The 24176-nt window shown below is 50.2% G+C and overlaps 1 protein-coding gene across 6 annotated transcripts in view; it reads right to left on the bottom strand.

Moving 5' to 3' along the window:
* Epas1 (endothelial PAS domain protein 1) overlaps positions 1 to 24176 on the bottom strand; it is an 82896-nt gene that overhangs the window by 32284 nt on the left and 26436 nt on the right. For all 6 annotated transcript variants that reach the window (XM_063261583.1, XM_039111847.2, XM_063261584.1 and 3 more), the window contains exon 2: positions 5910 to 6100. In XM_063261583.1, the coding sequence (XP_063117653.1) occupies positions 5910 to 6100 (191 nt within the window). The remainder of the gene's footprint in view (positions 1 to 5909; positions 6101 to 24176) is intronic.

Below are 24176 nucleotides of genomic sequence, written 5' to 3' on the forward strand. Positions count from 1 at the left end.
CAAGGCTGCCTGACCTAGGAAATGGGCAAGGAGGTGGCCACTTTCTCCCGACAAACACAGGCCAGCCCTGAGGCCTACTGAGAATTTATTTTCTCTTCAGCTTCTTTGATCTCAGTGGCAACACTGACTTCAAAATCTGGAGTAACCCCAAGACAACCTATTTGGGTTAACTAGACCCAGAAAAAATAGCTCTGCTTAAAGTTTCCTGTTTTTAACAGGCCCAGCACAGCCAAGTCAGCTTTCCGAAGTGTCCAGTCTGCTTACTTCCAGGAGGTGGCGAAATTGGCTACAGTGGTGGGTTGACTGCCCTTTGGAAAGGAAGGAGAAGGGTGCTCTGGGGCCACAGACACAGAACATCTTGAGACTGAAGTCACAATGGCTACAGGATCAAGGACGTCAGCAGCCCCCCTCCTTCCCTGGGACCCTGGAGAAGCCGGGCTTGGGCATGGCTTCTTCCGTCAGTGGAACTGTTTGCTCTTGTAGCACCTGCTTGTCCTCCTGGGAGTCTCTGAAGGAACTTGGCCAGGTCACTCCCAGCCCGGAAGAGAGAGGCAGACATCCCCCTGCTGCACCCAGAACCTGAACCTTGTGTCACATCTCTGCTGAGAACTGTTCTGCCTGGCGGCTGTGCACAGTAAACACTGGGCTTGGGGAAAGCTCGCTCACTGCAGTTCCTAAGCTTTTCCTCCATGTCTTCCCTGGCTGGTGAAAGGGATCATTGGCTCACCAGTGGCACTCATTACAAGTTCAGTCCTATCCTGTGGAGAACTGGGGCTACTGCAAGGAGGGATACAATCCCACCCTTCAGGAACCAACCAACTGCCAGGGAAGGCATCTGTTCAAGAGTCTAAGCCCCTCCTGGGAAGGTTAATAAACAACAGAGTAAACCGTTGGTACAAAATAAAATCGGTGCTTGCTAAGACGGCTGGGCCGTCTAATTATCAGGTTCTACATCCTGGCCATTTGCTTCCCAGGACCTGTCAGGATTCGAATCTCAAAGAACTGTGGTAGAGACAAACCGTCTTCACTGAGAAGGAGCACAAGATTCTTTAATGCTAAAAATAGCCCCAGTAAACAGGCTTTGATGGTTCCCACAGCCAGGATATGTGCAGCTGAGAAGGTTGTGGAGCACCTTTTCCGGAGCTCCGTTCATTTCCTTTAGGCAGCACCGCCCAAGTTGAGCGGCACACCAGAACGCTGGAGCCACTTGCCTTGGGCGAACTAACAGGTGGCAGAGCAGGCGCCTTCAGACTGGGTCTTTGAGGCCAGGCTGTGCCAGCAGCTAGGCTGCTACATTCTTACTTACATTTTACATTACCATCAGCATGAGTCTTCTTCCTCTTCGGGAAACACTAAAACTGCTACATTGTTCCTAACAAGCTCCGATACAGGATTCCTACTTCAGGGGTGCTTGGTACTTAGTTATCTCTGCAGGGTTTTCCGGTTCAAAGGGTTTGCCTTGGCAGTGCCTCCCCTCCTAGCACCACAGTCCCCATGCCTTCCAGGCACACTGACAGCAAATGTAGCCCCACACAGAGCGGCAAGGAAAGAGCATGGGCCACTTACTGTCTCTTCCGCTGTACCCTATGCCCCACTGTGGGCAGGCTTGGGCTATCTCACACCTTCAGCAGAATGACAGATTCCACCTGACCTTGCTGCTCTCCTGGTGTGCCCCACAAGTCCGGCACTGGAATTTTTTATTTTGTTCCACACCAGCTCACCTCACCCTTACTCGCTGCACTGGCATTCATAAAATGCTATGCGGAGTTAGTCAGCTGCTGTCTACTGACTGGCCAGACTCTGCTTTAAGGGAACGCTACAAGCAATGCTAGACTTTCTTGAAGGGGCTGCTGGCTGCTCTCAGCCAGTAACATCCTGGCATGAATCATCCTACTGGCCTTCTTCCAAACAGGACAGAAAATGCCTTGATTTTGAGTATAGGTGGGGCCGGGGAGTGGGACAGCAAAACAATTGGGATGAGAACCAGGGGAAACAGGTCTTACCACCATGAGGCATAAGAGGGCACAGAAATCGCATCTGCTGCCGTAACTCTCCCCCCTTTGTCCCACTTTTCCTGATAGATAGATAGATAGGTCATGATGAAAACTTTAAAATCATGTCCTGGATTTTAACGTCCCGGGGATTAGAGAATCATATCCTGCGCAGACTATGCGTCTTCACTAGTCAAATGCCGGGAATCAAATAAATTCAAATTAAAATAATCAAAAATAAGCCTGACATTTATATCTAGAAACCTGGCTGTGTGCTGATCTCCAACTCTAAAGTAATGAGAATTTGTTGGGTTTTTTGTTTGTTTGTTTGTTTGTTTTGTTTTGTTTTTAACCAGGTATGAGTCTGAGGAAGCCTCCAGTTAGAATTGGGGTGAATGCACACTCTGCACATTTACTGTGATCTAAAGCTCTCCCTCAGTCCCAGAGCGCAGGGCTCATCTTGAAAGAGGATTTAAGACAATCAAGTGATATTTCCACTCATGTTCCCGCCACAGTGTGTTCTGTCCTCTCCGGCCAGTGTTGAAGCAAGTATCATAACGCTATTGTTTCGGTTTGTTTCCTGTGATATGGATCTCAACTGTGGCCCGACTCAGCCTGGAGTTCTCAGTGCGGAGGCTTCCTCCCCAACATTCCCACACACAACAGCCTACTGTGAAAATCAAAGGAAGTGTGTTGCTAAGTAAAGAAGAACCACTCCTGATGCTAAGCCTGGCATTTTTTAGGCGTTTGAACTCTGAGGTATACAGCGTCGAATTGCCTCAGTGACTGTAGCTTTGAGTTGGGAAAGTATTTGTCGAAACACTGGAGCTGCTAAAAGGTAGGTCCTCGGACATTAGGGTTCGCTCTGGCTTTTCTCTTACATCGCTTCGTTGTATTAGAATTACTTCTAGACTAAACCTTGCACAGCACCCAGACTTTCATATCAGCTAACAATGTTGCATGGGGTCTGAGGCACAATGAGAGAAAGCCGTGTACAATGTTTCTGAGAGATGGCCGCCATGCCAATAAGCCAAGTGCAGGAGGACAGCTGCTCAAAGTCCTCTAAACTTTTCGTCATGTAAAAAACAAAACAAAACAAAAACAAAACAGGGGTTGGGGATTTAGCTCAGTGGTAGAGCGCTTGCCTAGCAAGCGCAAGGCCCTGGGTTCAGTCCCCAGCTCCGGAAAAAAAAAAGAAAAGGGAAAAACAAAACAAAACAAAACAAAACAAAACAAACAAGACATAAAGACCTATGATTCAGGGTTGAGAAGATGGCTTAGCAGGTAAAGGATACTGTCCAGGCCTAACAACATGAGTTGGCTCCCCATCCATGGTGGGGAGGGAGAACTGACTCCCAAAAGTTATCCTTTGCCCCCCACCAAACACATACAAGCAATAGGTAAACATTTAAAACAATTATTTAAAATGAGAAGAAAAAAAGGACCCCGACGGTGGCTAAGTGTGTGAGAATACTTGTTGCCCAAGCATAAAGATGAGTGTTTGAGTCCTCAGTGTTGTCTGGGTTGGCCCTGTATGCCTGTAACCCCAGTGTTGACCGGCACAGGCAGGTAGATCCTCTGAGTTTGCTGGCCAGCCAACCTAGCTAAAATGGTGGGCTTTGGGTTGAGTGAGAGGTCCTATCTAAAAGAAGTAATCAAGCAAGACCCCAACGCCCTTCCCTAACCTCTCAAGAGCACGCAAGCACGCACAAAAACAAGGGGGAGGGTTGCTTTACATTCCGTTTCTGAAAATGGTTTCTACAACTGGTCCAGAGGGCGCCTGGTAGGAGCCTGGAGAAATGGAAGAAAAGGAGAGCTAAGCCACATGTCCCTTCATGGCTGTACTCTCGAGCACTTCTTCAAGGACGCCAGGATCAGACGACCAAAACTTTTTATCATTCTCTAACTTTTCTTTCTTCAGGACTGAGAGCCCCAGAGCTGACTGCCAAGGGCTCTGGTCTGTCTGTGCTCAGGCTGTCTAGAGAGTAGGCAGTCCTTGTTCTCGAGACTCGGAGCTCCTGAGCGGGACCTGTGATGCCTGGCCCGGTATCTGTGGCTTTATTTCGTATGTGGAGTGTGGGAGGGGTGGCGCCAGGACACGCGAGGGCAGATAACTCAGAAGATCCAGCCGTAGCCAGGCCCTCTGCAAGTCAACCTCGACCCATCGAGGAAGACACACAGGCTTCTGTGTGGGCGAGCACAGACAATGTGTTCCTGCCACGACAGCAAGACACAGACGCAGCTCTCAGAACCTCCTGTCCACCCACTGCTCCTGGCTAGTTCTGGTCAGGCTCCAGCCGCTCCGCTTGGACATTGGCTCCCTGCCCCTTCTCGACATTTTTTTTTTTTTTTTTTTGCCTGACAGGCTTTGGGGAATCCTGCAAACCGCCGGCCTGTCATTCCCATTTCTCCAAGAGAACCAACCTCTGTAAAAGGAAGGCATGCAAGGGGCCTGGGGCAGGCAGACTCCGCCCGAGTTTGCCTTTTTATTCCGCAGCCCAGGTTTTATGAGGCCTTAGCCTGAGCTTCCCTCAACCATCTTCACTGGTGTCTGAGTAATCCCTGTTGCCTGTTGTGTGTGCAGCAGCTCTGCACTTGCTTTCTCCACTTTCTGCTCTTTTCAGTGATAGCACCATCACCTCAGCCTTGCAGCACAGGCCTCCAGCCTGGGGTCTGGGGGTGGGGGCGGGGGTGGGGGCGGGGTGGGCAGTCATTCTCTCCTCAGAAGGTCTTTCCCATATATCCTTCCTGTGCAGAGGGCCCAGAATAGCACAGGCCAGTCTGGCTTCCCCGTGTCTCTCGCTGGGTCCCCTCTGTGCAGGGGGCTCTTTCCCAGAATAGCCATGTTGTTACAGGATGGCAGAAGGAGTGTCTCCAGAGTGCCACACTCACTTAGGAAAACTGAAAAAAAACCACAGAATCTCTTCTCACCCCTTGACTGCCTGCCTCCCTTGCCCACGCCCTCAGACACTGCCAGGTTGTAACGCCAGTCTGGCTGCTGTAGGCTGCCCAGTTTCCTTACAGAACTTGACAAATCTGACAAGGCTGCACATAGGATCTGAAATTGGAAATCCCAGGCCACCTCTTCCTGGTGAGGCCTAACAGGAAATGATGTTTGAAGAATGTAACTCCGAGAAAGGAAAGAAAACATTTTCTATGGACAATTGGTAAGGAGATGTGAGGGAAAGAAGAATGCATTGGCTGGCAGAGGATGAGTGGTGCCTGAGGCTGCCGTCTCTCACGGGGCTATCCCATCATGGGGCCATCCACCCAGCAGGAATCAGTGCAGCTGAGCCACTGTCTCCACTCATTCCTATAGCGCCCCGACACACACCCCTCTGTGCTAATTCCAGTTTATAGGCAAGGAAACCAAGGTTCTAAGAGACCGCATGGGACGTCATCATTTCTGAGGTCCTAGAGATGTGGCTGGAAGGTTTCCATGGATAAAAGGCTTCCTACAGTGTGGAGCAGGGCTCTCAGCCACAGGCAGCAGAGCTGGGCTTCCAGCAGAAGCAGCTATGGGCTCTCCAGCCCCTTTCTGCCTTGCTTCTGAGAGCATCTTAATTCTCTCTTGGGCCTGTCCTTGACCTCTTCCCCTGGGTGAATTCAGGAGAAGACCATCGCCAGAGAGGAGATGCTAAAAGGAAGGAACAGGGCCGGCAAGATGGCCCAGTGGCTGGAGGCATTCGCTGCTATGCCTGACAACCCGAGTTCAAGCCCCAGATCCCAGATGACGGGAGTAGAACAGACTCCCAAAGGGTGTCCTCTGACCCACATGCATACACTCACACACACATAAATAAGTAAATGTAACACTAAAGGCCATGTGTCAACCTTTTTGTGGGTGGATATTTGCAGATGTGTCTGGGAGTGAGGCCCAGGAAGATGCCAGCTTGGGGCAGGACCTGCGAAGCTTACCTGAAGACAGGAGTTTATGTGTTCGCAGGAAGCTGATGGCCAGGCGCATGATGGAGGCTTTGTCCAGGTGGGAGCTCACACTGTGGGGCAGCGGCAGCTCATGAGCCAGTTCATAGAAGACCTCCGTCTCCTTGCTACGCCGGCACCGTGCGGCATCTCGGGATTTCTCCTTCCTCAGCTCCGAGCTGCTCCTAAGGGAAGATACAAGGGGTTAGTCCTGGAGGTCACCGTCATCCCATCACACTCGAGGTAGAGCCCTGCTTGCCCTCCTATTCCCTGCAAAGTCAATTCTCCCACTGAATTCATCCAGCTCAGCCCGGTGGAGTTACGAGTGAACCAACCGCCTTTTGGCACTGGCTGTGCTTTTGTGTGTTGGTATCTTCTCAAACAGCTTTCTTCTATATTCCTACAGGGGCCAGAACTGGGCTTTGGTGGGCAGGGTGAGCAAAGACTCATGAGCCAAGTTTGAGGACAGAGGTCAAAGGGCACCAGTGGAAAGAGAAGGGTGAAGACACTACAGTCTGCAGCACAGGCAGTGTTGTCAAAGATGCGCTTGGTAAAAATGAAGACCAGCCCTGGACTTAACCCTGCTTCAGGTCTGAGGGAGGTGTCAGGTTAGAGGCTGGAAACATCAGGAAAGCCCGGGAGAGCACGGGGCGGACACGCCTCAGTTCACAATCTGGAAGCATATACCTCCGAGGGTAACTAGCACTGGGTACCGCGCTGTCGGGCGGAGGTAACCAGACCAACCATTCGTTGTTGCAGGATGGGAGAGAGGGCACACACTCACACCCAAACCTGCTCCTTTCCTGAGATCCTAAAGAAAGCTGATTTTCTTACAAAGTCCATATGAAGAACTAACATGGGCAAGTTTAAAAGTCAGGAGATCTGCCTGCTAACTGTGATGAAGGCACTCATGCTTCTCCTCATCAGTACTCAGTTTACAGCTACTGTGAGGACTTAGTGTGACCATTTTCTGTGAAACCTTTAGCACTGGGCACATTCTACTATAAGCAAACACTGCCTTACTAGTAACAATCTGCCCGTGAAAAGACAACCTCAACAGTACGGGCAACCATGTCCTCAAAAAACCGTATGTGTCACACACAACACTTCCTGTATGCTACACAGGCAAACAGCTAGAAATACAGTGAATAGTACACGTTGTTACAATGCCCACAGTGTCACAGTTACAGCGTTTGATATAGTTCAGCTACTATTTTAGACAGTCCAGTGTTAGCATCTTTAAACTTCACAACTCGCCGTGAGAATAGATATGGACAAACGAGAAACGAGGCCCACGGAGGCTAAATAATTCACCTGTGGCTGCCAGCTGCTGAGTGGTGAGGTGAACTCTGCCCCGGGCAGGGCAACCCTAGAATCATGGCACTTAGCCATCAGTGACTGTTAAAGAGTTGCAGAGTAATGGGGTTAGAGAGCTCGCCCTCCCCTGTCTACCAAGTGATTATCTATGTTTCCTCGTGTTTCTATAAATAACATATATGGTTTGTTTAATAAAGAAATTAATTCGGCATTTGCTTCTCCAGGGTGCTTTGTGACGCTCAAGGCCTTCGTCCAATCAGCTCCAGACCTTCGTCCAATCAGTTCCAGGCTGGCTCACGCTACCACCTCTCCCTCTGAGGTTGCCAAACACAGGGGTTGCTTTCCTTTCTACCTGGCTTTGATCCTCTCCTTATCTGGACAGAGCATCACTACTGGGGGATTCCTGGATTGCTGTAATGCCTCTCATCCTCCCTCACCCCAACCCCGTGTAGATTTGAGGCAGAGGCTCCGTTTTGATGTTACAGCACACTTGGTTTGCAGGTCATCCAGCCCCCCAGACGGACTACCCACTGGTACCAGACAGCAGGAAGAGTCACACAGTACTCTGATAGTCGGGCAGAAACTTGTGGGAAATCCTGGAAGAGGGAATCTTCTTGTCCCCTCTCCCCTTTGTTTTCCTTGTCTCTCCCTGCCTCCTGGTTCCTGGCCTTCAGCTCTCAGGAATCCCATACCTCTCTCCCCACCCATCTCACACCCCAGAACCTGCCCTTTCAGGGGGAATCTGCATTTTTTACCCAACTTCAAGGGCAGGTGTTGGTCCCCAGATTTTGCATCTCAATCCTGAGCTCCTTAGGGTGGGATTCCTTAAGGGCTCACAGGAGGAATGGCTGCACTGGAACCTATAGCTCTGGGTCATGAGATCCAGGTAGGAGATCCTGGATTCCACTCCTCCGCACCAGCCCTCACACTTCCTGACAGCAGCAGGGTCAGCACATGACCCTGTCACTGGAAACACGAAGAGCGGCCATGCCTCCGTGACGCAGTCATCACAGGCCACATATCAGCAACAACACCCAGGAGAAGCCGAGCCCTGGCTGGGCTGTGGGGAGCAGGCTAACTGGAGTCTGGGTTCTGTTTGGCTTTAGAGGTCTGGGTTTCACCAGGCTCCTCCAGCCACACAAACACTCACTAGTACAGAATGTGTTCAGCCACTGGGCGTATCACTGTCCGTATCACCCCATTATTCCTTCTTACCGACACAGCTTGGTAGACATTGTGCAATTTACAGATAGGAAAACTGAGGCTCAGAACGTACCATGCCATTCTCCCTAGGTCTTACAGCCAGGAGCTACATAGCCCCTTAGAGGGTTTCTATTCAGAGAACAGACAGCTGCCTAATTTTATCCTTGCAACCATTGTCCCCATTTCAGAGACTGGGAAACTGATAAGTTCTGTGCAGTTAACTAGTGTCAGAGCTGGGGATAAAATGTTTACCCTTCCCCACTCCCCACCCCCAGGCAGTATCCTTATGTTTACCTGTAAAAGGCAGTACCCACCCTTAGTAAAAAAGAAGCAGCTTCAACATTTTAACATTTACAAGTAAGGCTGAGGGCCCCAGGCAGGTCTGTGGTTTGAAAAGTTGTACACTCCCTTTCAGCTACCCCCTTTTCCAGTTCCACTCTAGAACTAGCTTGATTTTAATTAGATTTCTTAGTTAATCTTGACATAGTCCAGAGATGTCTAATGTTGACTCTTGGAAAAAAATGGATAAAAATCTGTAACGCTGAAATCATTTAATTAGCAACCCCGAAGACCAAGAATAATTAACATGAGCGTCCAGATAACAGAAACCCAAGCCTGCACGGGGCCACCCTGCTATCTGCCCATCTCACTCTTCCCTGGGCTCTGGTGCCTGCTCCTGTGAAGTAGGAAGGCTCCACGTCTTGCCAGGATAAAATGAGACGAGTGCAGAACCCCTAGAAGGTTCTCTGGCAATCAAAATGATCTCGGCAGATTGAGGATCCGTTGTCTGGCTACCCTGGCTGTCGCTGGCCTGAGTGTCAGCTGCATCTGGACTCTGACGGACGGCACCTGTCCTCCACCTCTAAGCAGGCTGTCTGAGGGGACCAGGCTGTGACACACAGGCTGATCTTGACTGGCTCTGCATACTGTAATTGGTCATCTTGGGTCCAATGATGAGCACATCTTGCTTATCCTTATTGAATTTTTCCTAAGATTTACATATTAAAATCCATTGGCGTCTCTTAAAAAGATATCAGACCCTAAATATTTAATCAGGAGAGACTTGGTAGTTAGTTCCTCACTCTCCACATTGCTTTTCTCTCCTATGTTTCTCTTTCCATCTTCGGTCTCTCTCCTGTTCCCACGAGGTGGCCTGTATCATATGTGGTGTTCGAAACACACCACCTAAATGCAGTTCTGGCTTGCTTTCCTTACACACACCACGGTTGGCCTGTTGGGCCCCGTGCTGGCCCCTGTGGTCACTGGACAGTGAATGAGGCCCACAAGCCCCCTTCTCCAGCCTACACCTGCTGTCACTATCCAGAGGAATAGAGACAAACCTGCTAATAGGAAAGGCAGCGAGCGATGAGGGAGGCTAATCGCAAATGATAACAATGTTGCCCTTATATGGCTTAGGGGTTTGGAAGACATTTTCTAAAAGGAACATAAGCTGTCTCAATTGAGTTTCACAATAACCCTTTAAAACAGGAGCTACATAGACTAAAACCCTTTCTCAATCCTAGCTCCTCTAGGTCCCAACACCCCCAGTTTTCCCCCTGGCATCAAGGAAACTATTGAACTGTTCTGACATGCCCAGTGTTACTACTTCCTACAAACCACATCTTCATCTACACTATGGGAAGGGGAGGAGGGTTGAGACTTAGAAAGACACAGGGCAAAGAAATCCTTGGAGCTCAGATGGCTCTGTCTTTGGATCAGCACCCAATAACCTTAGGGACGTTCTGGGACCCAAGGAGTAAGACCAGCATTGGAGTTCAGAATGGAAGGAGCAGGAAAGTAGGGTGCATGCAGCCCCCATGCTAGAGAGCTGATTTACAGTGAGGTACTTGATGGATAAGTCCAGCATCAAGCAGCCTTACACTCTCCCTACCACACTGCACGGTCCTCCCTACCACACTGCACGGTCCTCCCTACCACACCGCACGGTCCTCCCTACCACACCGCACGGTCCTCCCTACCACATCGCACGGTCCTCCCTACCACACCGCATGGTCCTCCCTACCACACCGCACGGTCCTCCCTACCACACCGCACACTCCTCCCTACCACACCGCACGGTCCTCCCTACCACACCGCACGGTCCTCCCTACCACACCGCACACTCCTCCCTACCACACCTCACGGTCCTCCCTACCACACCGCACGGTCCTCCCTACCACACCGCACACTCCTCCCTACCACACCTCACGGTCCTCCCTACCACACCTCACGGTCCTCCCTACCACACCGCACGGTCCTCCCTACCACACCGCACCGTCCTCCCTACCACACCGCACGGTCCTCCCTACCACACTGCACACTCCTCCCTACCACACTGCACGGTCCTCCCTACCACACTGCACGGTCCTCCCTACCACACTGCAGCTAGGGGTTGGGATGTGGAGAGTGGGAGCAGCTTCTGATTAGCTGGAGCTTTACTACCCTTTCCACATTCATTTATGGTAACTCTCCCTGAAGGGAAGGAAACAAAAAAAAAACAAAAAAAAAACAAACAAACAAACAAACAAAAAAAACAAACACGATTCTGAAAGGTTTAATCCCAGGTAAAGGAAACAAGCTTGTCTAAGCAGTATGCTTAAGGCAAAGCATACTGTCCAGAAGCATCGATCCGAGGGCCACAGCTCCTCTACCAGCTACAGCTGGCTTAGAACCCCTCACAGACAAAGTCCTCAGCTGCTCCAGCTTAAGGGGTGGGGTTGGCGTGGACTTTAAGTCACTCATTACTTACAATGTGTCCTAGAATGTGAGCACTAGAAGTAGTTATTGTGCTGTATCACTTAGGGGCTGATAATAAGAAAAAAAGACTGTATGTATTCAGCACATACATAATTTCTTTCCAAATATCTTAGATCTAATTTAACTGAATCAAAGGATACAGAACCCTAGAATATGAAGTAATGAGCTTAGACATGGCAACTCATCCAGGCAAAACGAGCTTTGGCCAGAGCACATGATGCTGTACGTGTGACAGTGGGTCCCTGATGCACTCATTTGCAGTGACCTCCCCTTGCCCCAGATTCTTGCCCTGATCTCCAAGTGTCCAAGCCTGAAGGAGAGCCTAGCTGCCTGCAATAGACTCAACTTTTACTGTGACTGCAGTCATCAGGTATCTAAGTCATATGTCTGCTACCATAGAAGGTAAGGTTAAGTGGCTGACAGGTCAAGTGAGGCTCACTAAACCAGCTTGGGTCAATCCTTTGGCTGGTGACAGCATTCTAAATGTATGCTAAATCACAGGGCTCTGGGAAGGCAAGGAATATGGGTCAAAGGAAAGTGGGAAGGAGGTGGGCTCTTCAGTGAGCTGCCGGACAACGTCTGGCAAGAGAAATACCAGGTTTGGGTTGGAGAGATGGGTCAGTAGTTAAGAGCACTGACTGTTCTTCCAGAGGACCTGGGTTCAGTTCCCAGCACCCATGTGGTGGCTCACAACCGCCTGAAACTCCAGTCCTAGAGGATCTGATATCTTCCTCTGTGGGTGATGTGTGGACAAAGTACACGGTCAGAGAGGCGAGCAAACATCCAACGCGAAATAAATCCAGCATTAAAAGTATAAATATTTTAAAAAGAAAAAGAAAAGTACCCAGGGACCCAGAGAGAAGCAAGAACCGATGGACCTCAAGCTTAGCAGTTGATTGCTTCACAGACGAAATCAGAGCGGAGCCCAAGCCTGATTCATGATCTTGGCTGTTCACCGGAAGAGCCTTAAACATGGCTCCTGGGGTCCTGGGTTGGATTGACTTAGACTTGATGTATGAGGACACCATGACTCCTGCCCCCCGAAGTTCTCCTGTACCCAGGGCTAAGAGCCACTGTGACACAGCTGTCTTCTTTGTCCTTTCTGAGACAGAGTTTCTCTGTCTAACAGTCCTGGCCATCCTGGAACTTGCTTTGTAGACCAGGTTAGCCTCAAACTCAGAGCTCTGCCTGACTTTGCCTCCGTGCTGGAATTAAAAACTAAAGGTCTGTGTGCCACCACACCTGGACAGAGCTGTCATATTTTAAAGGACCCTTTGGTTGTTTTGTGTGTATTATGTATGTAATCTGGAATTGGGGAGGTATTGGAAATACAATTACCCCCTTTCTCCAACATTCGGGAGGAAAAGGAAACTGGTTTTCTGGAGCTCTGGAGCACAGAGCGCTTCCTCTGTGACCCCTCAATGATTCCACTGGCCCAGGCTTACATTGGGATTATTGTTAATGATGTCATTTTAGCAAGACAGCCATTTTTCAATGTTAGCTTGGGCTCTTACTGATACAGACATCAGGGCCTGCTATTACACATCATGAAAAGCAGGAAGCCCATGTGATACTTCTCAGACCTGACCATGGTTCCCCTCTCCCTTACATGGTGTCATGGTCACCCTGTCGAGCAGATTTGAAGTCCCTATCCTAGGCTTAACAGATACTATCTATTAGGGCTGGTGGGGCCATGACTCTAACAGATGATATAGCTATGGGGAGGAATCAAGATAACAGCACAGGGATTTGTACCAAGTAACACAAAAAGGTGATCACCATTACAAGAGTCACTTCAGGAGAAGGCTAGGGCTTATTCTGCTGAGCTGGCCACGGCTCTGATATTCTGGAAGGTGATTTAGAAATTAATGTTGGGACCACAAAAGAATATCAGTTACAACATCTACTAGCGTCCACATCATTCCAACCCCCTGACTCTGTATGTTTCCTAACTTATCCACCCTTTTAGTCACCAGACCAGGCTGTGGACAGCTCAGAGTTCTTGGAAAGAATAAAATGTGCTCTCAACTGATAAGTCTTTTTGCCACATCTCAAGAGAACAAGACAGCTCACAAGAATTTCTCAGTGGGTAATTCTAAAGGCCAGGGAAAGCTCAGTCTACGGAGACAATGTTCCGATGATCTGCTTTCCGGGAGCATTCTGATATCTGTCCAAAGGTGAAAGTGGTCAGTCTGGGGCATCTATACTAAAGGGAAGGAAAAGTTATTGGTTGAAATGGAAGATACTGAGTTAAGAACGCAGGAAGAACTGAGACCTGGACGAGAGGGAGAGAAAGCAGTGTACTTAGACAAACAGATGCTTTGTGAAGAGGGTGCTTTCTGCTCTGGAAGGGAAGACCAACAACAGAGTAGCACAGGGGGAGGAGTGGCTGAAGTGAGCTCAAGGATCTCACACCCCCATCTCAAGGAAGTCCTGATAATGGTCTTTCAGCCCAGCCTCCCCTCTCGGGGAGGTTAGCTCCCAGCTGCCTGACCCTCTCTGAGGGTCAGTGTCCCCAGAGCAGCAGGCCTGGACTACATTCAGAGCTGACAGTAATGTCTGGGGGGCTCACCCCACTTGCCCCTTTAATGGTCAATTCTGCACGGGGCCGACTGGAGATGCTTATCAGGAGGCCTCCCTGCCCCAGGCAGCCTTGCAGAAGAGAGTGACAGATTCAATTACTGGGCAGTCCATCTGGGGACCCAGAAACCCAGATCCTTCTATCACCTTAGGATGCACGGAGTCCCCAGCCCTGCGGGAAAGCTGGGTATGCACAGACTTAGCTGTGACAAACTGTCCTTGGGCTACCCTCATTCTAGCAAGGGTTCTGGTCTGAACTTTATGTCTCCAAGTTAATGTTGAAATCTTGCCTCCAAAGAGAGGGTGGAGCCCTCTGGGTAAAATGAGGCCCCTCAGAAAACTGGCCCAGTTGGCTCCCTGGCACCTTCCATTAGCCCCACTGGGTGAAGAAAAAGGTGGATCCTCAGCAAACATCCAGGCTCAAACCTTGATCTTGGCTGCCCAGACTTCAAGCACACAGGGCAATCAATCTCTGCTGTTTGAAAGTTTCCCTGCGTTTTGTCTCCGCCGTCTGAATGGCCCATGGCAATAGGTAAACACTCATGTACTGGCGAATAGTACTACTTTACATGTGATAAGGCACTTTACACGTAAGTAAATCTCACATCACAGGCAAGCAGGAACAGCTGCCGGTATTCTCATTTTAGAGACGAGGAAAACTGAGGCTTAGAAAACAGAACTAGGTGGAAGTGGATGGAACTCCTTGGATATATTTTCAAGGACTCAGCATACTGTGCGTGCGAACAGAGACCCAATGCGTTTGATGATCTCCGTTCTGTTGCTCGGTTAGGATCCCCAACGCTTAGCTATTGTGAACGATGCCACGATGTGTGCCTTTGCACTGTGCGCTGATTTGTAGTTTATTTCTTATAATAAAAGTGACATGTAACCAACTCCTTGACATCTGTACGTCCATAGCCACCTCACAGACGAATAACAGACGTGGCAATATCTGTAGTCTCACTTCTGAGGCAAGGGAATCGGCAGAAGGACAGGAAACCAACCAGGCATGCTAGCCCTGAGCCTAGGCTGCACCGCTTCCCCCCCTAGGCATCCGTTCTCTCAGGCTTCCTCTTTTCCTTACATCTAGGTTGAAGCACCTGAAGAGGCTGCCTTCGGCTCTCAGCCAGTGCTGAGATGAAGACCATCTTGCAGGTCAGCAATTCCTCTTCCCTCAATGTAAGCTAGTGCTCCCGTAAAGAAGATCCAACAAGCGGTCGAGGGCATTGGGCATTGGTTGTGCTTCACTGGCCGCTGTGCGGACTAAGGGGTTAATCAGCACCAGTGAGTTGACATGCTGCTGCTATTGCAACTAGCAAATCACCACAGGCAGTGCATTTCACTTCACAAGGATCACTCATCCCCACTGCCTCTGACTTAATCCTCAGCTCTCATGGAGTATGGCGTCAGGTCACATGGCCTGAGGAAGTAGCCCCCAGAGTTGGAGGTTGGTGTGCTCAGAGCTCACATCCATGTCAACGGAGTCCACATACCACACTGGTTTGTAATTGGGCAACCTTCCCCAAATGCCAATAAACAGGCCCTTCTTGCAGCTCAGAAGGCTGCTCTGACCTGGGCACACAGAGGGTACAGCCCTTTCAGAATACTGAACTTGAAGTCATTGGAAACACTCTCTTGAGCTAGGAAGTGGCAAGAGAGGGGACAACGGGATAACCTTTTACTCTAGGCCACTGCTTCAGGCAAACTTGCCCCAATGGAAGGAGAAGTTGTCCTTGGTTTGGATATCTACATTGAAAGGCAATAAGTTTAAAGGGGAAGAAAAAAAGGAGGGAGGAAGGAAGAGAGAGAGGGAGGGAGGTAGCAAGGAAAGAAGGAAGGAAGGAAGGAAGGAAGGAAGGAAAGAAGGAAGGACAGAAAGAAGCAAAGGGGTTGAGCAGAGACAGAGTGATGCAGGGACCTGTGCTTGCTGTGGTTGGTGGGTGTGATGGATGTCAGTAGTGAGCACTTCTTTCTCCCTGGACTGGGCGTTGCCAGATGGGCTTTGGGGCTTTTCCTTAGGGGTCCTGTGTCCTCTTAGTCACCTCTTCTGGATGCCACAAGCACTCAACAACACAATCTGTGGTTTGGCTCAAACCACAACACATGTGGAGCCTCTTCCTACAGCGTTTCTCTCAGCGAAGAGAGTTGACAAAATTGCACAGCCGATCCCTGCGTGAAACGGACGCCCTACATAGAGCAAGGCTCTGAGGTGCGGAGAGCGGCTAGCCAGCTCCATATAGCCCCTGAAGATTCACTCTAGACACTCACGCTCCCCACAACCTTCCAGAATGTTCTTTCTTCACCATCTTAGCCTGTCCCTGTTCTGCTTGTCCTCTGTTCAGCTCCAGAGGGGTCTGTTTCCTCTGGGAAGGCCCCGCCTGTCCTGACCTCTCCATGTTGCTCCAGAGATTCCTCACTGCACAGTCAGCCCCATTCTGTTCTCTCTTTCATTTCACCCCGTGTGGACATGTTCTTCTGGGAAGGCCTCCACCCTTGGTTCTCACTCAGAGTCCTCTAAAGCACTCGCAGTACCAAAGGAAGACAAAAACCACCTCAGTGACGTCTACTGTGTGAATTCCTCAAAGTTGCTCACTGTTTGAAATCCTTCCTAAGAATGCTAATCCAGCACGTGATTAGAGCAAGAAGTTTCCACCTGGAACAGTTATTAGTACAGAGACACTGAAAGGTAAAACAGTGTGTGTGTGTGTGTGTGTGTGTGTGTGTGTGTGTGTATGCGCGTGTGCATGTGTGTGCGTGAGTGTGCGTGTGTGCACGCATGGGCATGTGATCCATCTCTCTGAATAGGACACTGGGATGTGAACTAGCCTGTGATGTCACCAGGGAACTTGATCCAGTGTACATTTAAGTTCAGGACATCTGGGCAGTTCTGGCCCCATCCTAGTTGATGCTGACACTGCTGGTCACATTCATTTGTACATTTCTTTAGGAAACTTCTCTAAGCTTGTTGGATGTCACCGCCTTCTGACTCTTGCTTCCTCTGGTCCAGCCTTGGTCCTAGCTCCCTGTAGCGCTTCTGCCCACATTACCAATGCCATTATCAGAGGCTGCCCCATCTTACCAGCTTTTCTAAGCGATGTTTCTGCTACTTTAAGCACGGTGGCAGCAGAGATGTGGCACATGGCACATTCTACTTCTGCATGTTTTTCGCAGGGCCTCAGTTCTGGACAAACTATGAAAATATCTGCAAATTGATGTCGGGCAATTCGAATGCGCTCTTTACTGTCTTCCTTCCCACCTCCCTAGGAAAGAGAAAGTGACCCCAGCTGTGCTGGCTCCAGCCTCAAGCCCCTCCCCCCCACCACCCTCCCTCCCTTCTCCCGGGGCACAGCTGCTGGGCCAGAGTGGGTTTTCTGTTGCTCTCTGTAACTCCTCTTCCCTGCAGGGAAGAGTTAAAGCATTGGGCAGGCTGCTTCCTACTTGGAAGTCTCCATTTCCTCCTGCAGCCTGAACAAGAGAACTCTATGGACAGAGGCTGAGCCGGCCAACTGTGCAGGGAGTGAACTGGGTCTGAATGAGGCTGTTCTGAGCCCGCCAAGTCAAGTCATTAAGATGCCAGCCCCGAGGTGCAGCCCTCGGCATCACCTCTGGAGAGTGTACCCTCAACTCCAGGCCCAGCAGTGGATGAATGGCTAGCACAGAGCCAGTGAAAGCAAGCAAGCTCTTCCTTGGGCAGGCACGGAGAGCCTCATTCCTTTTAGGGTGGATGTAGGATGCTGCAGTGGGGCAAAAGGAGCAGGCTTCCCCGCCCCTCTCCTGCCCGTCTTCACTACTGAACTAAAATTAACCCTCTGATTTTATGTGGAATTGCCAAAAACTGCATGCTCCCCAAAAGGCACCCAGAGGGGTGGAGGAGGCAATAATAACATTAGAGAAAACATGCACAGTGCCAAGAATAATCACTGTCATGAGAAAACAGAGTTGGTCTGCCTCGCGGCCAGCACTGGGTATATGCAGGAAAAGGGGGCAGAACGGCCCTACGAGGGTTACACATTAGGAAGTAGAAAATGGAGAGGACTGAGAGAGGAGAACGGTGTGGGGAGCAGTCCTGAGTGGATGGACAGACGATGAGTGAGGGCAACGTCTCAGAAACAAATCATGACTGTAAGGGTCGATCCTCTCTCCGCTTCGGATACTTTAATTTTAAAATGAAACACGAAGTGTTCGGTCTTTTCATCAGGACGGGCACGTGGTCACAAGCTAAGGGCCAGCTCGTTCTGATCCAACGTACTGGTGTGCATTTGGAAACACGTACAGACGAGGGGCGGGGGCGGGGAGGGGGACCCTGGAGGCTCTCTATTCTCCTGCTGCACTCAAGGGAGTGGGGAGGCAGCTCAGCCGGTACAGTGCTCATCCAGAGGTGGATGCCCAGCACCCCCGGGGAAGGTCTGTAATCCTGACACTCAGCAGGATGGTCAGGACTCCAAGGCCATCCTTAACTACACGGAAATCCAAGGCTAACCCTGTTTTAAGAAGAGAAAACTGGGAAAGAAAAGGAAAGACCTGATGGAGAATCTTGCCGGTTCTTGGTCAAGAGCTCTGATGTGTGGCCTGTTTACACAATCACATGTCTGGCTTTCTGGGTCTGATTCATGGCCACAGTGCAGGCTCCTGTTTTCTCCCAAATTTGTCCCTTCTTGGTCCTGTGAGAATTGAGTATCTGTGCATATTTAGTAAGCTTTCCTCCATTCCTTTGCAAAGAAGTCATCCAAAGCCAGGGGAAATGCCAAAGGCTTCCCCTCGAATGGTAACCCTGAACAACCTGGGAAGGCAGACTGTCTTCCCCAAAGAGACTCATTCCACAGGCACGGTTCCTGCCTCACATGCTTAAGGTGCTTGCAGAGAAGCTCCCCAGTCAACACCAGAGTGTGAGAGGAAAAAGTCAGGAAGGGAAGAAGAGGGGCCAGTAGTCAGGGAACAGCAGAGCGAAGGGGCCAGGGCCAGGCAGAGTTGGGTGATGGGTGAGGACTACGCACACTGATCCGCAAGCACTCGGAGGCTGGGCGTAGCAGCACAGCAGCCAGACTGATCCTGCTTATTCTGTTGCCCCTGCTTTGGCCACACCGGACAGTACCTTTGAGAAGCTCTCTTTTGACACGAAAGGCAAGAGAAACGAATGTCTTTGTTAAAAGCTTCAAATACGGCAGTAATGGCTGGGCTGCCATGGGCTGGATTCCGGCTGGGTCCACAGAGACCTTGGTAAGGCATTCCGGCTGAAGAGCATGTCACACATGACACTCATGGGGGTGAAGAACACCTTACCCGGGCTATACCCCCGTCTTAGGCTGCATGGATGTTTTATTTATTCCAGATGTTTGCCCCTGTCTTCCAGCTGTGTGTGTCCCTTTGCCCCTCGCACCTGTATATCATGGATCAACAACAAATGGATTGCCCCCCATTGCCTCAGAGAAGAGCTCAGGAGCCTAGTGCCCTTTCTCCCAAGCCACTTCGCAAGTACGGTTTCCCTCACTGCGACAGGAAGTGGCTCAGGACTGCTCTCAGGGGAACACAGGCAGTATGCCCTTTGAGATCTTCTAGCCCCAGCCTTGTTCCCTAGACTTGGATCCCCTCATCTGAGATCCAGTGCCTGTTCAGTCATACTATAGTACCTCCCCCCAAATGCCACATCCCACCGGCCACCCAGCAAGGTCCCCAGTTGTTTTGCTTGAGCTGACCTTCTGCCCTTCTAAGCTTCAGGGTCCAGCATAGTCTGCCACCCTGCAGAGGGTCTCTTGGCCACTCCCCCAGTCTACATGGACCCTTCTTCCCCTGCCCTGGCCTGAGCACTGGGACTTGATGATGCTACTTGGCTGTGAGGTCCTGGCCTCTTAGTTACTCCCAGTTATTCATGGGGGTCTTGGGAACGGGTCCAGATAGGAGACACTCTCTCCCCATCCCCTTCTAAGAAAACTGTCTTCCAGCTGTGGAACTGGGGAAGTTCCTGCCTGGATTCCAACTCCTTGACATAACAGAACCATCTACTACTCAACGAAGCCCCACAGCCCTTCTGTCAGAGGTAGCTGCCCTCTTCAGACATTTTGGTAGGGAGGATGCTAGGGCTTGGCCAGGGTTCCCACCTCTTTTGGTGAGGTAACATGGAGGTGAGAAACTAGGACAAGCAACACACCCCACAAGGACACCCTCACCCCTTAAGGAAAAAACACCAAAACAAACACGTGTACCAGTACATGACAAGCTTAAAGTCGGTAAGTAGATTTATGGGATGGCCAACACTTAACACAAGCTCTCTCCATCATCTAGATTCTCCTTTAAAAATCCACACTCCACCCCCAACCTTCAATTCTTACCAGACCCAGACACACGTGCCACGCCAGGGGTCGGTGGAGCAGCTGTTTCTCTTATCGCTCTACCTGCTAAGGCAAACCTCTGCTCCTGGGCTTGTCAACGGTTTCTGCAAACACGTTTATTAGGGATAATGTCGTTTTACATCATTACCCAGCCCAGCAGTTGAAAAGAAAACAAGTTGGTATTTTTTTTTTCTGTGCAACACTCTTTGCATCTATTAATGGTGACAGGTGACAGGGCACTGGCTTCTCATGAGATCCTGGTGAAAAGGCTCAATTCTCCATCTGTCCCCTGGTCAAGGCCGGAGCACTCAGACCCTCTTTCCAGAGCTACTGGAGCAGGGGCAGATTTCTAGGCCTCTAAGAGCTCTGACTGGACTACCAGCAGGAGGTGGCAGCAACATGGCAGCTGTCCCCTTCACATTCCGCTCTGTCTCGGGCACGACTGTACAACCTTCAGGCAGGATCTCCAAATGAGGAGAGCCATAGAAAGGCTACCAAGGCCTGTTAAGACCCTGCAGCCTTCCGAGGCAGTGTTGTGTTTCACCAGCATGGGGAGATCTTAGTGGAGGGGGCTGTGTGACCCTAGAGGCTTGCCTGAGTTGTCACTTAGCTAAGTCTTGGACACTTCCTGCCCTGCCCTCCCGATGGGTGGGAATCGAAGACACATCTCTCTGGAACCACCGGGACAGTCTGCAGTTACCCTGCCCTCTTTAATTATTTTTAAAATGTCAGATGCAGCTTCGAGTTCATTGAAATAGCTTCTAATGGCCACCATTATTCTGACAAACACACTGTCCTCTCACCCATGGTGGCCTGCCGAATCTCACAGCGCTGACTATGCTACCTAGAAAGAAACGTTCCGAAGCAACTAGAGTTATAAGGCCATGAGGATTTTGATCCCTGGGACCCACAGGATGGATGGAAGGAGAAAACTGGCTCCCTTAGGTTGTCCTGACTTCCACACATGCACTGTGGTGTACTCTCTCTCCATCTCTCTGAATGGAGTAAAACATTATCTACAGAGAAGCATCCCCTTACTTTGCTAAAATAAAAGCCAGTGTTCGTGTGCATTCCTGTGACTTTGTAAGCTGCACAGCTCTTTAGAATTAAATCCCACCAGGTATTTGTGAGCGGTAAGCGTTCACTTACTGAATGTCTACAAATGCCTACCCTACTTACTAGGTGGGAATTTTGCCTCTAGGAGGGAGCCAGGCAAGCAGACAGCTGGGCAGCCCATGGAGCCCTTGAGAGGAGGACACAAGCTCCAAACTGTGTCTGATGCCTACCAAGCACTCAGATGTTGGAGCTGCTGCTGCTGCCATTGCAGAAGTCAGCAGTGACGGGGGCAAAGAGGGCACAAAACTCAGAGTGGAAAGGGAGGAGGTTGTTGGAAGGTTGTCTTCAAACAGTAAACAGGAGGAGTCAGCCAGAACACAGGGCAGTGTCAGGCCTGCAGAGGCTCGGGTTGTAGGTGTGGGCTCCTACATAAGTCCACACCTTATGAATCAGCTGACCTTCAGGGTGACGGTTGGGATCGAACCTGAGGTGTCCCAAGGTGCCCTCGCCGGGGGGCAGAGACACGGGCAGCCCTATTGTGGGACTTCTTCTGTTTTTGCGTTCCTATTGCTTCAACAATGAGATGATTGTGTGACCATTACAAGAGGAGATTATCTCATGGGCACTGAGCCCACGTTAGTGCAGAGACCTAGTCTTGCCAGCGCCGAGATTCCTGAGGTCACAGCTAAGCAGCCGATTCTAGAGAACCCTCCAGCAAACCGTAAAGCCACCGGAGAAACTGTCCTTTGCCGGATGACTCGATTACAGGCCAGAGTGTACAGAACGGTGGCGGGCAGGAGACAGGCTGGGCATGCGTGGAGATCATCCACCCAGCAAAGCTATCTGTGCAGGCCTTACTCGGTGGGCAAGGACTAAAGGAAGGGCAGTTTAAGAAAACAGCCCATGCTGTGAAGTGTAACTCCAGCTCAGCCAAGGTCCTCTGTGTTTCTAGATCTCTGGTCCCTAGGAGGAGGAGCCCACGGGTGATGCTCAGGCCCTCCAGCACGGTAGGAATGAGACACAGAGATTATTTGACTTAGGCATGAGGAAAAGCAGTAAAATGAAAACACGGAGGAAGAGTTTAAAGAAAAGGAAAGGGGCGATGACTGCTCAGGGCATAAAAGTTTGGAGACCTTAATCGGGATTTGCTGAAGCTGTTGTTACACAGCCTTAGTCGGCTTCAGGGATAACTTGTGCCGATGGCTGGAAGTAAATTTCGTATCTGGAAGGAGGCTGGGGAAATTCGGGTGTGTGGAGTCCACACAATCAGGCAGAGGTGGCCCGGACTGACAGCCTTTCTTTCAGAAAATGATTTCTGTTATTTGAAGAGCCAATGTCTCGGTGAAAATAAGCTTGTCTTAGTGGGACAGTTCCTCGGTGTTATTCCTCCTCAGCTGTCGGCCTCCTAGAAACATCCTCTTGTTCCTTCCTAGGCCTCCCTGCCTCAGACTCCCCACAGGGACCATCAAAAAGGGTTCTGAGTCCTTGGAAAGGAAGAACATTCTAGAAACAGGGCCTCCTACCCTATGTTGCCTAGCACCCAGATAATAATCCCTAAACTAGGGTCAGTAACCAATCCTAGGTCTCTGCTTTCGGACATGGCCCACTTATCCAGGACAGAGTTCTGGAACGGTCCTTATTAAGGAAAAGAAATGTAATATCCCAGCTTAAAAACCCAGGAAACTCTAACACTCTATCAAGTTCCTTCGACTTTTTCTTTCCCCCATAATCCTTGGCCGAGTTCAAAGGTGAGCACTTTCCCAGAGGCTCATTAGAACTAACGTTCATTTCATATATTTTGGAATTGCTTATTTGGAAGAAAATAACAAATAACTTTTTTTATGAACGAAAAGGGGAGGGGACAGGAATGAGACAAGGGTTTGGGAAAGAAGTGACTCCTGGAAGGCAGACAGACATCTGTCCCCAGCAAAGGGCTTCAGCATTAAATCACAGTCCCGCTCTGAACCCCGTGACTCCATCTGTCCTGCCCACTGCTGTGGTGCCCGAGTGAAGGGGTGTTCTCATGGCAAGAGCGACATGTCCTCGTGCCTTCACGGAAGGTGAGGTGGGCTTCGTCTCACCGGGATTTCTGTGGTCTGTAGCGGAAGAGTCCCAGCGACACACTGCAACCTGCTGATCTGAAGCGAGGGTGTCATGAACCACCCTATCGAGCCAGGCCATCTCTGACTGCTCGAGAGATGAGCAGGAATTATCAGTGTCTGGGCGAGGCCAGAGAGTTCATACACCTCATCTGTCACTTACATCTCGTTTCCTGTCTGAGAGTAAAGTGCCACATCCAAACGCACTGACTACCTTGCGATGTTTGGCTGCTGGTGGTGATGATGGTGTGTGTGTGTGTGTGTGTGTGTGTGTGTGTGTGTGTTTTGGGAGAGGTGGCATGGAAACTGGTAGGTAGCTGAGGCCTCACCCATCTTATCTCCCAGTATGGCCTCTTCTTACTCTTCAAGACCTGTGTAGGCTTCTTGCTCACTCCTCCCAGCTCTACACTGGGATTACTTGAACTCCCCACCATCTATTCCCCGACTTTGGCCAGTAGGAGTATTCCCTTATTGCCTGCATCAGACAATTTGCAAGAGCCCTGAGGAACCATGGTTCGGTTATTATGAAACAAATTTGAAGGGGTTGCTAAGTTTCCTCCAAATGTCACTGTAGACACTTCCAGGGAAGAAATGTCTATACTCCCCTCCCACAACATAGTAAAAGTTTAGGCACTGGAAGAATTCATAGAAAAATCTGGCTCAGGAAGCATAAGGCCATTCAAAGTTCTCCTCCAAGCCATGGGTATTGTGTGACCAGTACTGCCTGTGCGTTGCCCTCTAGAGGCAGGGCTGAGAACACTGCCTCCTGTTGAAGCTGAGCAACGCAGAGCCCAGGTTTCCCCAGCCCTTGGAAAGTGAATTCTCCTGCGTGCCAGATACATTGTTCCGATAGAATGAGCATCCAAGAATATATGGGAAACCAGTTTGGACCACATCATACTTTCAGCCTATACTCTTCTTAC

Source organism: Rattus norvegicus, chromosome 6 (genome assembly GCF_036323735.1).
Source record: "Rattus norvegicus strain BN/NHsdMcwi chromosome 6, GRCr8, whole genome shotgun sequence".
Taxonomy (NCBI): Eukaryota; Metazoa; Chordata; class Mammalia; order Rodentia; family Muridae; genus Rattus; species Rattus norvegicus.